The sequence below is a fragment of the Elephas maximus genome, chromosome 14 (genome assembly GCF_024166365.1).
Source record: "Elephas maximus indicus isolate mEleMax1 chromosome 14, mEleMax1 primary haplotype, whole genome shotgun sequence".
In the NCBI taxonomy this organism is placed as follows: domain Eukaryota; kingdom Metazoa; phylum Chordata; class Mammalia; order Proboscidea; family Elephantidae; genus Elephas; species Elephas maximus.
Window position 1 is genome coordinate 37,817,399 of NC_064832.1, and position 14,899 is coordinate 37,832,297.

At 38.3% G+C, this 14,899-nt stretch overlaps 1 protein-coding gene across 1 annotated transcript in view; it reads right to left on the bottom strand.

The window, feature by feature from the left end:
- Positions 1–567: 567 nt before the first annotated feature.
- DNAJC15 (DnaJ heat shock protein family (Hsp40) member C15) overlaps positions 568–14,899 on the bottom strand; it is a 92,201-nt gene continuing 77,869 nt past the window's right edge. Inside the window, exon 6 of the mRNA XM_049852956.1 lies at positions 568–9,546. Coding sequence (XP_049708913.1) covers positions 9,476–9,546 — 71 coding nt within the window. The 3' untranslated portion in view covers positions 568–9,475. The remainder of the gene's footprint in view (positions 9,547–14,899) is intronic.

The following is a 14,899-nucleotide window of genomic DNA, read 5'->3' on the forward strand; positions in this document are numbered from 1 at the left end:
CAAGTGCTGCAGGACAAAAATGGATATGAAAATACCTGAGGCAAGAAATAAACAAACCAAGGAACCAGGCACTTTTCTTTAATATTTGCATTATAAGATAAATACAAAAAATCCGTTTTAAGGTATTGTTAGACTGATTTCTATTTTTTCCCCTTGCTTATTTTGGCATAAGAAAGGTGAAAATCCATTCATTAATGGCTTCTCTCTGAGAAGATTCACCTGCCTATGATTTCGGTTTCCAGTCGTTTCCTTTAGAAGTGAACTAATCCATAATGTGTCCTGAGGGACAACTTGGCTGATCGTTCACAAAGAACTAGAGGGTGTATAAAGAAATAAAAACAATGCCTATAGGAGGGCTCACAATGTAAATGAAGTTATGTACACAGAAGGTAAGCATCTTTTCTTCAAGAGTCATACAACCAAAAAATTGAGTGTAAATTCAATTTTGGCAAATCACATTTTACCTGTATTGGGAAAACTAGATAGATAAAAGCATCTTACAGTTTATTCTTTACTATCTTTAAAGCAATACAAACAGAACAGTTTTTATTTAGTTTATTTTTGGTATATCCGTATTTTCACAATTGGATTTTTTTTTTTCCAAAAATAATCTGTTTACAAGAGGAGAAAAGCCCGAGTACATAGTATGCAGTGAGGATAAAATGGAACGGAATTTAATGAAAACGGAATACATAAGTACTGAGTAGAGGAATAATGCATACATTAGATCTGGGTGGGGTTAATTAGGGAAGGTCACATGGCTGTGTGTATACATGCTGCTCTTTCAGCAACATTGCACTATACAGTATTCCAGGACAGCCACAGAGAGACTGACTATGCAAACATCATCTCACATCCCACCACCAGAGGAAAAACATTATTAGATAATTTTAATGCTACTCCAGAGGCAGGGAAGCCAAAACGTAAACATTTCTAAAACCAACTCTTGATAATTCACACTCATAGAAGCAAAGAGAAAAGGCACCAATAATCCCAAAGAGCAGATAAATACAAAGATCACTGAGTTGGCTTTGGAATGCCCTTTCCTTTTTACATTTAAGTGTATCTAATGTTCAAAGCACACACACACACACACAAAGGGAAGCCCCGGTGGCGCAGTGGTTAAGTGCTATGCCTGCTAACAAAAGGGTTGGCAGTTCAAATCCACCAGGCACTGTTTGGAAACTCTATGGGGCAGTTCTACTCTGTCCTATAGGGTTGCTATGAGTCAGAATCAACTCAATGGCACTGGGTTTGGTTTTTGTCTTTTTAATGTTCAAAGAACTCACAAGTCCACTAGGAGTAACCAACTCATGAGTAGTTAGAAACCTTCTCCAGTCAGTCCCCCTCACCTGAACCCCTGCTAAAACCCCTGAATATTGACAGTTTCACACTTAAGTGGCAAATCAGTGTTTGTTTTCAGTTTAAATAGACATGCCCTCTCTTTAAACTTGCTGTTTGACATTTATTTTCAGGAGTTGGAATACAAGATACATCAGCAGGAGGAGCTGAGTGGAATAGACACTATCAGAGGTGGGAAGGCAAAATTTGCCCAGATAAGCCTCAATCTGTTCCAGTGTCAAGAGTACTCTATATTAACTCCCCCAACCTGGGTAATGCATTCTTAAAAAGGAAAAGCAAATCATCCTGTGACATATAGGCATATGGAATGTCCTTACCATTAGATTAGAGCTGCTTAATGCATAGAGAGTTAAGTGATACTCAGACACATTCTTATATTGACAGCTAAGTTTCTACTGTTTTCTGCTGGACCACTGTCCTAGTGGAAACACTGGACCAACGCTCCGATAGAAATAAAAACAAAAATTTTATTGAAGGAATAATTTCATTCCAAGGTAAAGGACATGTGGTATTCAAACAGGCTTGAGTATGTGTTCTGCTTTACAGACAGAATAGTGGGGTATTTAACAGGCAGAGTAAACAAATGCAAACAAGTTCACATCAAAGCAATTTTAGGAGAAGGATGGAAAATTTACAAGGGGTGGTTAAACTATAAACTTTCTTAACACCAATTTCTAGCCTAACACAAATCTCTTATTCTTGATACAATCTGACTAAGGCAATATATCTAAAGGGAAATGTATAAACATTCTTGGTGTGGGGTTTTAGTGATGGTTTGCAAGCTGAGTCAAGCTTAATTGGGGTGTTTGAAATGTAAAGATTAAATCAGCTCTAAATCTAAAGTCTTTTGAAATGTAAACATTGCCCATCCATCTACGGGGAAGTGAGATAACCCAAAAACCAAACTCATTGCCAGTTGAGTGGGTTCTGACTCATAGTGACCCTATAAGACAGAGCAGAACTGCCCCATAGGGTTTCCAAAGAGTGGCTGGTGGATTTGAACTGCTGACCCTTTGGTTAGCAGCCAAGGCTCTCAACCACTGAGCCACCAGTGCTCCAAGGGGAAGTGAGATAGGGCCCTGGAATTCAGAGTTAGGATAGCAAGTTTATTTACATAAGTTAAAGCCCTAATCTCTGCACTCTTTATGTTACTGAGTCAGGACTTTTACAGCTGCAATCTGTCTCCTTGTTTTAACAAACTTTAGATTCTATGTAGTTACCAATTTACAAAAACTAACAGATTGCAGTGGAAAAATCCCGAAAAGTGAAAATTAATTTGGGAGACAGAATGGGGTAAGGCTTGATATATACTTATCCTGGCTATAAAGTTATTTATAGGTTCTAACTTCATTTAAGGTTATCAGTAAAGCATCTCCTCTGAAGCCAGCTGCATAAATATTCTTAACAAGCATGGCATTTTTGTTTTTCAAGCTATAAAAGTTTGATAAAAAGTTGAATGCTTTCTTAGAAGAGTAGAAATGAAAACCTAAAGTTTAATTCAGAATGGAGTTTTTAATTTTAGGTCTGAAGTCACCTAATTCAGACATGCCAGCACCTCAGATTCTAAAATTCACATACACAACCACTGCAAATAAGATTTTGGAATTTATGGTCAGGGACAAATAATCCAGTCCACCATTGGGAATAAACAGTGAGAAACAATTCTCAAAAATTCTACTAAAGCGCTGCAGTTCCTTTTGAAATGCTACAAGTTATTTCTTCTTGTTTTGGTTGCCTCCTTTTTTAACCCCCCCCCCTTTTTTTTCATTGCCTCTCTGTCCCTCCCAACAAACTCAGCCTTCTTGCTCTTATCTTTAATATATTGAGCTATTTCTTTATTTCTCTCCCAAGACTCTGCTGCTTCATCCTCTTGAGTTGTCTTCTGAACTTCACTCTGGATGTTCTTGAAAGCTCTTGCCCATAAAAGTTTCAAATAAAATCTCATCAAAGCGTTTTTCGTCCCCACTCTGAGTCAGAAAAACCCATACTCCTAAATTTTACAAGCTAGACCTTTGCTATGTGCAGTGGATCAAGATCACAGGCTCCCAGGGATACTGGCTCTCTATAAACCTATTTTTACACGTGTAAGCCAAGTTCACAGCAACCAAAGGATGACCCAAGACTCATGCAAGCCCCCGTCATTCTACAATGATTCCCACATATTTAGAATTAGTGCAATATAATGGAAAAGGAAAGAACATGTGCTTCAGAGTCAAACCCAATTGCATTTGGATCCTAGTCCCACCACTTATTAGCTATGTAATCTTGGAGAGGCTCCTGAACTGTGAGCCTTTTTTTTCCCCATCTGTAAAATAGAGATAATAATAGTACCTATCTCTTAGGGTTGCTATGAAAATTAAAAGGGATAATGTAGGTAAAATGCTTGGGATAAGGTGCTCAACAAACAGTAGATATTATTCTTCAAATATTAGTGGATTTATAAAAATGAACTGTTATCAATTTCCTGGTTTTTAGCACTATAACTTAGTAGATGTCAATCTTGAACCAGTATTGCAACGTGATTTTCATCTCGTCAAAATCTAAGTTTGTCACTGCTGATTTAATTTTCTCCTTCCAAGTTCAGGTACTAATTTGAGATTTATGGCCAAAATCTAGCCTGAGTGATCATATTCTGCCCATATGAAATGAAACTCCCTCTTGATGCTGGAGATTGCATATTTGTGTCTACATAATAGTCTGCTCAGACTTAAAATGTTGACCAGTGCTGCTGGCCAGGCACTGTTGAATGAAGCAGAGGGGGAAAGGGTTATTATGGCAGGAAGAGAAATGAACAGTACCTAATGAACTTGCATTTCAATTGAGCAGGGTTTTTAATAAAAAAGTAAGCTTTTTATAAATTCTTTTGCTCAGCAACAATAAAAAAAGGAAAAGAGCACTCAGCTGGGAACAATAGCTACTTAAAAAAAAATAGCTCATAAAAATCATTAAAAGGAACATTTTCTTTGTCTACCATGCAATTTTGCTGGTGGGCAACAATCCAGATCATTTAGATTCCACCTATAAAAATAAGTCCAGAGAACCTTCGTTGCTTTTCTAGCTAACAAATTACACTAACAAAATTCTACTTTCTTAATGTTTATAACTCCACCTAAATAAAATTTGGGCTTATAATTTATGGAATGTTTGTGACAATTAGAGGATACTGATCTAGTGGTAATAGGACATGCTCTTGGGTTGCTTTTCCATTAGAAAGGAGGGATGATGCTGACACATTTACTCACTCCCATCTGATGCTCCTTGTAGCCAAAGGCCCTTCTCTGTGAGATGACTGCTGGGCGAGGTGGAGAGTGACGGTGGACCGCATGGTTCCCACTGTGCAAAATGAGCTGGCCCATTTATATATTTAACTTCTTACTGGAGCGTCTATGGTGCACACGCAGTTGGCTGAGTTGGAGAAGCTTCGGATTTCTGACATTAAGGGCCTGGAGGATTAATCTTCTACAAATGTCATTGAATTACCTTAATTGCCAGATGTAGAAGTCATTAAAAGCTCTTTTCTTTGTGGAAGCTTCCCCACAACAACCAAAGGATTTCTGCACATGGATAAAATACTTTATTTCCGATAACCCTGCTGGGTGATCACAAGTGGCCCAGTAATACAACTCTTACCATTTGCTCACTCAAAAGGATCACCACCCCTACCTCCCAAAAAGTTATCTTTGTTAAAGACTATATATATATTTTATCATTAGAACAGGGCCAAGGGCTGACTGTGGAACAGACTATCAATTGCTCATATGCAAGTTCAAGGTGAAACTGAAGAAAATTAGAATGAGTCCACGAGAGCCAAAGTACGACCTTGAGTGTATCCACCTGAATGTAGAGACCATCTCAGGAATAGATTTGACACATTGAGCACTAACGACCAAAGACCAGACAAGTTGTGGAATGACATCAAGGACATCATACATGAAGAAAGCAAAAGGTCATTAAAAAGAGAGGAAAGAAAGAAAAGACCAAAACGGATACCAGAAGGGACTCTGAAAGTTGCTTCTGAATGTCGAGTTGCTAAAGTGAATGGAAGAAATGATGATGTGAAAGAGCTAAACAGGAGATTTCAAAGGCAGCTGGAGAGATAATGCAAATTTACCAAAAAATATCATTAATATCATATGCAAGTATAATTTTGCTGAAGATCATTCAAAAGCGGTTGTAGGGATACATCAACAGGGAATTACCAGAAGTTTAAGCCGGATTCAGAAGAGACCATGGATATCATTGCTGATGTCAGATGGATCCTGGCTGAAGGGAGAAAAAACCAGAAAGATGTTTACCTGTGCTTTATTGACTATGCAAAGGCATTTGACTGTGTGGATCATAATAAATTATGGATAACATTGGGAAAAATGGGAATTCCAGAACACTTAATTGTGCTCATGAGGAACTTGTACACAGATCAAGAGGCAGTCGTTCGAATAGAACAAGGGGATACTGCATGGTTTAAAGTCAAGGAAGGTATGCGTCAGGTTTGTATCCTTTCACATGTTTATTCAATCTGTATGCTGAGCAAATAATCTGAGGTGGGCTATTTGAAGAACGGGGCATCAGGATTGGAGGAAAACTCATTAACAACCTGCTTGCTGAAAGTGAAGAGGACTTGAAGCACTTACTAATGATGATCAAAGACTACAGCCTTCAGTATGGATTACACCTTAACTTAAAAAAAACAAAAATCCTCACAACTGGACTGATAAGCAACATCGTGATAAACAGAGAAAAGACTGAAGTTGTCAAGGATTTCATTTTACTTGGATTCACAATCAACGCCCATGGAAGCAGCAGTCAAGAAATCAAAAGACACGTTGTATTGGGCAAATCTGCTGGAAAAGACCTCTTTAAAGTGTTAAAAAGCAAAGATGCCACTTTGAGGACTAAGGTGTGCTTGACCCGAGGCATGGTGTTTTCAGTTGCCTCATATGCATGTGAAAGCTGGACAGTGAATAAGGAGGACCAAAGAAGAATCAACGCCAGTGAGGTGGTCCCAGCTGATGCTGCACAGAATACACATCTTCCCTACCACTTCTGCCCAAATTGAAGACTCGAAAGCAAAATAAATGATTACTGGAAATACTTCAAACCCAAATTCAAAGTATCCTAAAAGACTTAAAATTAATTGAGGCAGTGAAAGTAATAGTTATATTTTTTTAATCATTTCCTGTGTGCCTCAGTGCTTTACACATCCTTATTCCTCACAGCAAGCCTTAGATCATTATTTTCCTTGTTTTATAGACAAAGCCCACCACCTGTCACTTTGTCGAACTCTGGTGGCTTATATGTTGCTGTGATGCACCAGCAGGGTCACCCATGGTGGAGAGGTTTCAGCAGAGCTTCCAGACTGAGAGAGACTAGGAAGAAGGACCTAGCAGTTTACTTCTGAAAAAATTGGTCAGTAAAAACCTTATGAATAGCAGTGGAAGACCGTTTGATATGGTGCTGGAAGGTGAGCCTCTGTGGGCTCAAGCATAGCAGTGATTGTGAGGATGGCGCAGGACTGGGCAGCGTCTCATTCCATTGTACACAGGGTCCTTATGAGTGAGAACAAACTCAGCAGCAACTAACAACAACAACAACATGGACAAGGCAATTGTAGACTTACAGATTAAGTAACTGCCCAAGATCATGGAACTAGGAGGAAAATACTCCAAACCAGATCTCTCTGACTCTGAGGCTTAGCAAGAAAACAGGAATGAAGTCTATTTCTAAGAAGGAAATTCTAAGCTAATGCTGACTCAAGTTCTCACAAATACAATATAGATTATGTCAATTAAAAGGTGTTTTGGGGTGGCCCAACTTTCCAAATTAGCCTTAACATTTTTTGAAGCATAGTACTCCAAAAAAAGCATTTTCTTAGCACCTACAGCTTGATGTCTACTATGTACGAGTGCACCATACCAAGGTGAAATAAATGAAAGATCCTTGCTCTGCAGGTTCCTGCACTTTAGTAGGAGAAATAAGGCATGTACATAAACAGTTGTTTCACAAGGTACCAAGTTATGAGTACCGTATGTGAGGAGTAAAATGCTATGGGAGTTTATTCATTAACAGATATTTATTGGGTGCCAATTTATCAGTGAAGGAGACACTGCTCCCTGCCTTCAAAGAGCTGACAATTCATATTACTTTTGCTGGAAGCACTAGAAAAGGAGCGACACATGTTAGCTTGGCCTTGAAGTATGCCTTGCCTTTGGACATGTGGAGATCTGAGGGTTAAGAGGGCATTCTAGGTAGAGGGATGAAAGCCAACAAAAAATGAAAAATACTGAAGCAGGAGAACTTGGGACATACATGGGTGTTTTAAAGCAAGACTCATATTTTATTGACGCCAAGATTTGATCAATTTTAAATCAGACCATTGTTTTATATACCAAAAGAAAACAAATGTTAATTGAATCTTTACAGTAGTGGTTCTCAACTGGGGACGATTTTGCCCCTCAAGAGGACAGTTGGCAACGTCTGGGAGACAGTTTTTGCTTCCCAGCTTGTCACAAGTCGGGGTGGGGGTAGAGGCCAGGGATGCTGCTCATTATCCTGCAACGCACAGAGAGCCCCCACAACAAAGACGCATCCGGCCCACCGCTTCAGCCATGCCATGGCAGAGAAGGCCTGAACTACTGGATGCCATAAGTTGGAAGAAACATACAGAATATTTAAAAATGTTTTCGAAGGTAAATGAAATACAGTAGGTCATTTTGACTGAATGAACCCAGGATTCCTAAAGGAATACTGGGGGATGATGCTGGTACTCTGTATCTGAATCCGTTTTCTCACTTTTGGAATTGTCAAGTGATGATGACCAGGGGCTGCTTTGAGAAATTAATTTACTGCAGTGTAAATCCCAGGCTGGCCCTTTGAGGTCATCTGTCCATCTCTTGCTTTTGAGAAACACTGCACTCCAATCATATTAATTAGATAGACCTGTTTCTGCTGCTTCTGATCTCAGGACATAACACTGACTTACCAGTTGTACAGCATGTCATATTAATTGTTTTAAAGCCCAGCTCTATGCCGCTTATTCCACGAAGACTTCCCTGATGCACTAGCTCAAAATATTCTTTCTTCTTTGCAACTTCCTTAGCATATCACCTGTACCTCTGTGATAGCAGCCATTAGTTCTGTGATTTATCTTTCCTCTAAATGTAAGTCCTGTGGGTCAGGATCCATGCCTGGTCCATGACTGCAACTCTCAGAGGACCCGCTACAGTGCCTGATATATCTTAGGTGCTCAATACGTATCTGTAGAATAAATACTTGAATATACAGTACTGGCAGGTTATAATTAATTGCAAACCCCTCAGACTTCTCCCAGCTCTTTTCCGCCTTTCCTCATAGGGCTTGTTTACTAAATCTTTAATCATTTTAGTAGGTCCTCATGTTCTCGTGCTTCAGCTATAGGGTGTCAGAGCGAACAGGGTTCTTTAACAAGTCCTAACCGCTGACTAACAAATCCCAGTAAGTTTCAGATGATTTCCCTGTAAGGTGGCAGCTAATGTTGGTCTCAAAACATTTAAAGAACCTCATATAGGCAGAATCCCAATTCCTCTGAGGAAACAAGAGACATATATGAGAGTGTAAATATAAATGGTAAGAAAATGTTGCACACAAAACCCAACTGCACTTCTGCTGTTCATACTTTTTGTACTCTTATGTGTGTTTTGGAAGGAAATTTAGGGCTAACAACAAAAATCTTAAAATGTATAAATATCACTGTGAAAGGAAGAAAATAAGGAAAAAAGATCACTTATAGAATTTCAAGGGGTTTCTTTAAAGATGGCGCACTGGTTACGCGTACGGCTGCTAACCAAAAGGCCAGCAGTTCAAATCCACTAGCCCCTTCTTGGAAGCCCTATGGTGCAGTTCTACTGTGTCCTGTTGATATGGTTTGAGGTCAATGCGATGGCAGTGGGTTTTGGTTTGGTCTTCAAAGATATAATGAAAAGTATGACTATTGATCTTTTATTGTCAAATAGCTTAACAGTGGAAGAAATGATTGTGATCTACGTATGAAGATTATGAAGGCTGTGGTATAATTTGCAGGACTTTTTTTTTTAAGTTCCCCTCTTATTTTTCCTTCATAGTTGTTCTTGAGCATCAATTAATGTTTGGTGCTTGATTCTAGCAAGTCTTTTGCTTCATTTATTTTGGTTGCTAAGTAAGGTGATCCACCTGAGAGGAAAAAGAAAAAGTAAATGGATTAAAAGACACCTCATTATTGACAAGTTTTAAAATCTCAAATACAGAAAAACACTCTTAACTATAATTCTCTGATATTTTTCCACCCATTCATCCTCTGACAAATGACAAGCTGACTGGAAATCAAAACAGCATAAGTTAAACTTGCTTAGTGAAGCACTGCAGACTTCCAATGATCAAAGAACATTTCTGAAGAAAATACTGAAAGAAAGTTATCATCAGGAATATTTTGGGAAAAAAAAAATTCAAACATTTCACTGGTCACACATTCACCATTCAAACATCTGACTAGAGAATTTTCTGAAATTCAGTGGCTGGTTATAAAATCTCTTTTCCTAAGACTTTTTAAAAAAGGGGGATGAACGTTCATTCATCTGTGAAGGAGGGTATCTTTGTAAAGGAATCATCAATCCAGGCCAACTTTCAGAGTCTTCTCAAACCTTACGTCTGGACAAAAATAAAACACCTGTTAAGAAAGGCAACTATGTAATATCCAGTTTCTAACAAGCATGTTTATTAATACAGATGAATAAACTAATAATTGAGGGGTAATAAAAATAATATTAAAGGAAGTGCCCTCTGTTCTCTGAAATGATCCTATTATAATATTTACAGAGCATAGTCTTGTAGAACCCTGGTGGTGCAGTGGTTAAGAGCTCAGCTGCTAACCAAATAGGACAGCAGTTCGAATCCACCAGCCACTCCTTGGAAACCCTATGGGGCAGTTCTACTCTGTCCTACAGGGTCACTATGAGTTGGAGTCAACTTGACAACAATGGGGTTTTTTTTGGTCTGAAATAAAATTCACTTCTTTTCTTTGTAATGAATTCTTTCTAATGCAAACAGTAAGAAGAAAACTGAGGCGAATTTCACATGCAGAATCATTGTAAACCACAAACAAAGCCTATTTGACATACAAAAATACTAGCCCCAAACTGTCACATTAAAGCTATTTAAACATCATATGGATTCTAACTTTTGGTCCTGAATACTGTCATTGCTTAATGCTTGGGCTAACAATCACATTATAGTTCTCCAGTCTCTCTGTGTTTGTTTTTATTTTTTATTTTCCCTTGAATGCAAATCATCACATAGCAGTGAAAACATCACAAGGTCTCAGTAGCTTACAACACACCAAAAGGCACCTGGGGAGTATTAGATAAATTATCCTGATTTTATTTAAGCCCTTTATTGATATCATATTACCTATGGAGAAAAGGAAAGCAGAAAGCCAGATCAACACAGTGCAGTAGAAAGGGCAATGCTGCAGAAAGCCATAGTTAGCTTTTTGCTCTTGATGATACCACTGACATTTTCTTATCAAGATCTGAATTACTGTAAACACCCATGGAGTATGTCATAAAGTATCCCTGAATACATGATAAGAATTACAAATAAAGTTGATGAAACGCTTACGTTTGCACTTAGTTATGAAATATGTTGATTTCATGATTACCTCTAAAAATGATCTTGGAATTAGGTAATATCCATCAAGGTAAACTGCTCATTAAATTTTTAGAGTTACCAAGGTAATGCCAGGCATTTTATATGTCCCCAACAAATATTAAAATATTAATTAAACCCAAGCATAACCATTAATTGATTGATAAACATGGATATTTAAGTCACAGGTCATAATATACTCATTTAGCAACTGGAAAAAAAATCAAAGACACAGAAGATAGAAAGTCTTATTAAACATTGTATTTATTAAGGGAAATGTTAGAGAAAAAATATTAGTTTGTTAAGAATAATTCTCTACCATTCATCCTCTTTAAGTTAGATTGGACTGGATTTTAAATTTATGGGTATGATAAAACCAAAAAACCCATTGCTGTCGAGTAGATTCCTATTCACAGTGACCCTACAGGACAGGGAAGAACTGCCCTGTAGGGTTTCCAAGGCTGTAATCTTTTCGGAAGCAGACTGCCACATCTTTCTTCCACAGAGAGGATGGTGGGTTCGAACCACCAGCATTTTGGTTAGCAGCTGAGCACTTAACCACTGCGCCGCCAGGGTACCATATGAGTATGATGTAAACTGTGAATTGGCTCTTATGATTTCCATTCTACTCACATTTGAAAAATATTTGGAAAAGTTCCTAAGCCAAAAACGACAATTCCTATATTCCCTTCAAGTAGTGTTTGATTCCACAGGTAGGTTCCATCAATTACAGGAAATCTTACGGAATTTAGAAGGATGAAGTGAGAGAAAGGCTAGGCTTCTTTGTTACTGCTGCTAGCAAGCAAGACTGTAGTGAGATGGTGGAATCAGCTCTGCGCTTCTGGTACAATTTCAGTGGCATCTATGAGGCAGTAGCTCCACTGACAGATCAGCCAAGTCTAGAACTTACTCCTTCAGGCCTGCCAGCAATTTGCAAGCCCCCCCTTTTTTTTTTTTAACCCTGTATCAAATATTCTCCTGTTTCAAATATCTAGTTTCTGGCACTGAGTCTTGATTGATAAAACAACATAGGACTCATATACTATGTTTGGAGCCCTGGTGGCACAGTTGCTAAGAGCTCAGCTGCTAACTGAAATGCTGGTGGTTTGAACCCACCAACATCTCCTTGGAAACCCTATGGGGCAGTTCTACTCTGTCTTAGAGGGTCATTATGAGTCAGAACCGACTTGACGGCAACAGTTTTTTTTTTTTTTTTTTAATACTATGTTTAATGGAAGCAACATGCTCTTGAACTTGTCAATACCTCTGAATTGTCTTGGGCAAATCACCTGGATTCCATTCCACTAGAACACTCACTCTCACCCTTGACATCTCTTTGCACTTCTATTAAATATCACTGGAGCTCTTCTGTTTCTGGCTGTCGTGACCTAATATATTTCAGACCAACCCTCCCACGACACCAAATAGAGCAGCTGAATTAAATACAAGGATATAAGTGTGAAAGCAATGGAGGTCTACTAAGTCAGCCAAGTCTTGGCGGCCAAGATCCTATAGATAAAAAAAATGTGTTAAAATGAGCCCAATGTTCTCCACTACTTTCCCACTCAAAGAATTTACTGATTCTCACATAGCACAGGCCCTATGTCAAGAAGCAGCAAACTATGGCTCAGAGGTAGGAGAGAAAAAAATTGGTGTTCAGGGCTGAATCTTCTTTGATGAAGAGCCTATTAATTTTTTTTTCCCACATTTGGTATTCAATACAAAGAAGATTATCAGGCTGAGCAAAAGATAAGACCAACAGCAAAAATAACATAAAAAAGCTGATATTGGGAATATTGGAGCTGTCAATCACAAACTTTAAAACACCTTTAATATCTAAGAACTAGAAGCTATTAAACAATCAAACTGAAGTTCTAGAAATAAATATAATGCGTAATACTAAAAAATCAATAGATAAGTTGAACAGTACATTAGACACTACTGAAGAAAGGGTTCAAGAATGGAAAACAACTCAATAGAAGATATAAAAACTGAAACATGGCAAGAAACAAGTAGATAAAATACTGAAAAGAGTATAATATATAGGATATGGACAAAAAGTCTAATGTATGTGTAATTGATGGCCACAAAAGAGAGGGATGGTAAACTTGGACAAAAGCAGTATTTGAGGAAGTGGTGGCGGAGAATTTCACAAAACTGATGAAAAACATCAATTCATAGTATCAAGAAGAATTACATAATCCAAGCAGTATAAAGACAAAGACAAATATGCTTAGGCACACCACAGAAGAAGTACAGAAAACTAAAGACAAAAGGGGAGTGTTGACATACCATGGGGTTGGCAACCAATGTCACAAAACGTGGATTAATTCTTTAATAAGAAACTAATTTGCTCTGTAAACCTTCATCTAAAGCACAGTAAATAATACTAATAAATAGAAAAAAAAAGAAAACTAAAGACAAAGATAATTTTAAAACAGCCAGATACACTAGCTTCCAAGGAGAAACAATGTAACTGTCAGCTGACTTCTCAACAGGAAGGATTGGAAGCAAAAAAAACAATGAAATAACATTTTCAAAGGGCTGAAAAAATGATTACCAACCTGGAATTCTATATCCAGTGAATACACCCTTTAAAAATGAAAACAAAACAGAAAATTCCTCTCCAGAAGACTACACTAAAAGAAAAACGAGAATTCCAGTTTCTGACTCAACCTATAAACAGCCTGGAAGTTGTCGCTTTTGTCCTCACACCAAGAAAAAAACTGAACAAGTTGAAAATCAGTGAGGCTTCTTAGAATTATCAGAGAATTGAGGTCATACCCCAAAAAGTTGAGAGATAGGCAAATACAGAGAATCAAAACTCACTAGGAGCAGAAGCCCACTGGAGCCTGAAACTGGTAGGAAAGAGAAAATGTCCTGGGAACCCAGTGGTGGGGGGCATAACTTTCATGAGTATTAAATTATTGAACCTAGGAGCCTCATCAAGTTCCCAGGTTGAGGAGTATAGAAAAATCCCTCCCACTTCTAACAGGAAGAAGGGAAAAGTAACCGTTCTGATATATGTGCAGAGCATTCTGTTCTTAACAGAGCTTTGCTCTCAAGATAAACTGTTTTACCAGAGCTTACACAACCTGGGGTAAGAGAAATGAGAAATACCCAATTCCAGCCCCCTCTAGTCTTCCTATCTTGCATAAAGGGGGAGAAAAGTTAAGTATTTGTGAAGGTCACAGCCCAGGGGGCAGGCTCACTAGACTGAGACCTAATTCTAAGATTACAGAATGTTTCCCTTTCCCTTACACTTTACCAAAGCTAACAAAGTAGACAAAAATAAGGAAAATAAGGGAATTTTAGCTTTTGATACCTCCAGCTACAGCAAGCAGTAAACACAGTGTAACTCCTAAAAAACAAGAAAAACCAAACCCAGTGCAGTCGAGTCGATTCTGACTCATAGCGACCCTATACTCCCAGCCACGCACTAAAGAATGATTTACCTCAGATCCTTTTACCTGATATGCCTGAAGAGTCAAAAGAAACATCAGAACAAGACTCAGATATGACAGAGATTTTGGAATCACCAGATCAGAAATTTTGGTTAATTCCCAAATCTCTGTCACGTAACTCTGATTAATATGCTAAGGGCTCTAAATGGGAAAAGTGGAAAACACACAAGAACAGATGGGTAATGTAAGCAGATAGAAACCCTAAGAAATAATCAGAAGAAAAGGTTAGAAATCAAAAACGCTGTAACAGTAATGAAGAATGGCTTCGATGGGCTCATCAGTAAAGGGGCCCTGATGGTGCTACAAGTCAGAATTGACTCGGCAGCAACAGGTTTGGCTTTTTTGGGGGTTTGGTGGTGCAGCAGTTAAGTGCTTGGCAAAAGTTGTGTGATAGAAGTATTTACACCAACGCAAAAAAA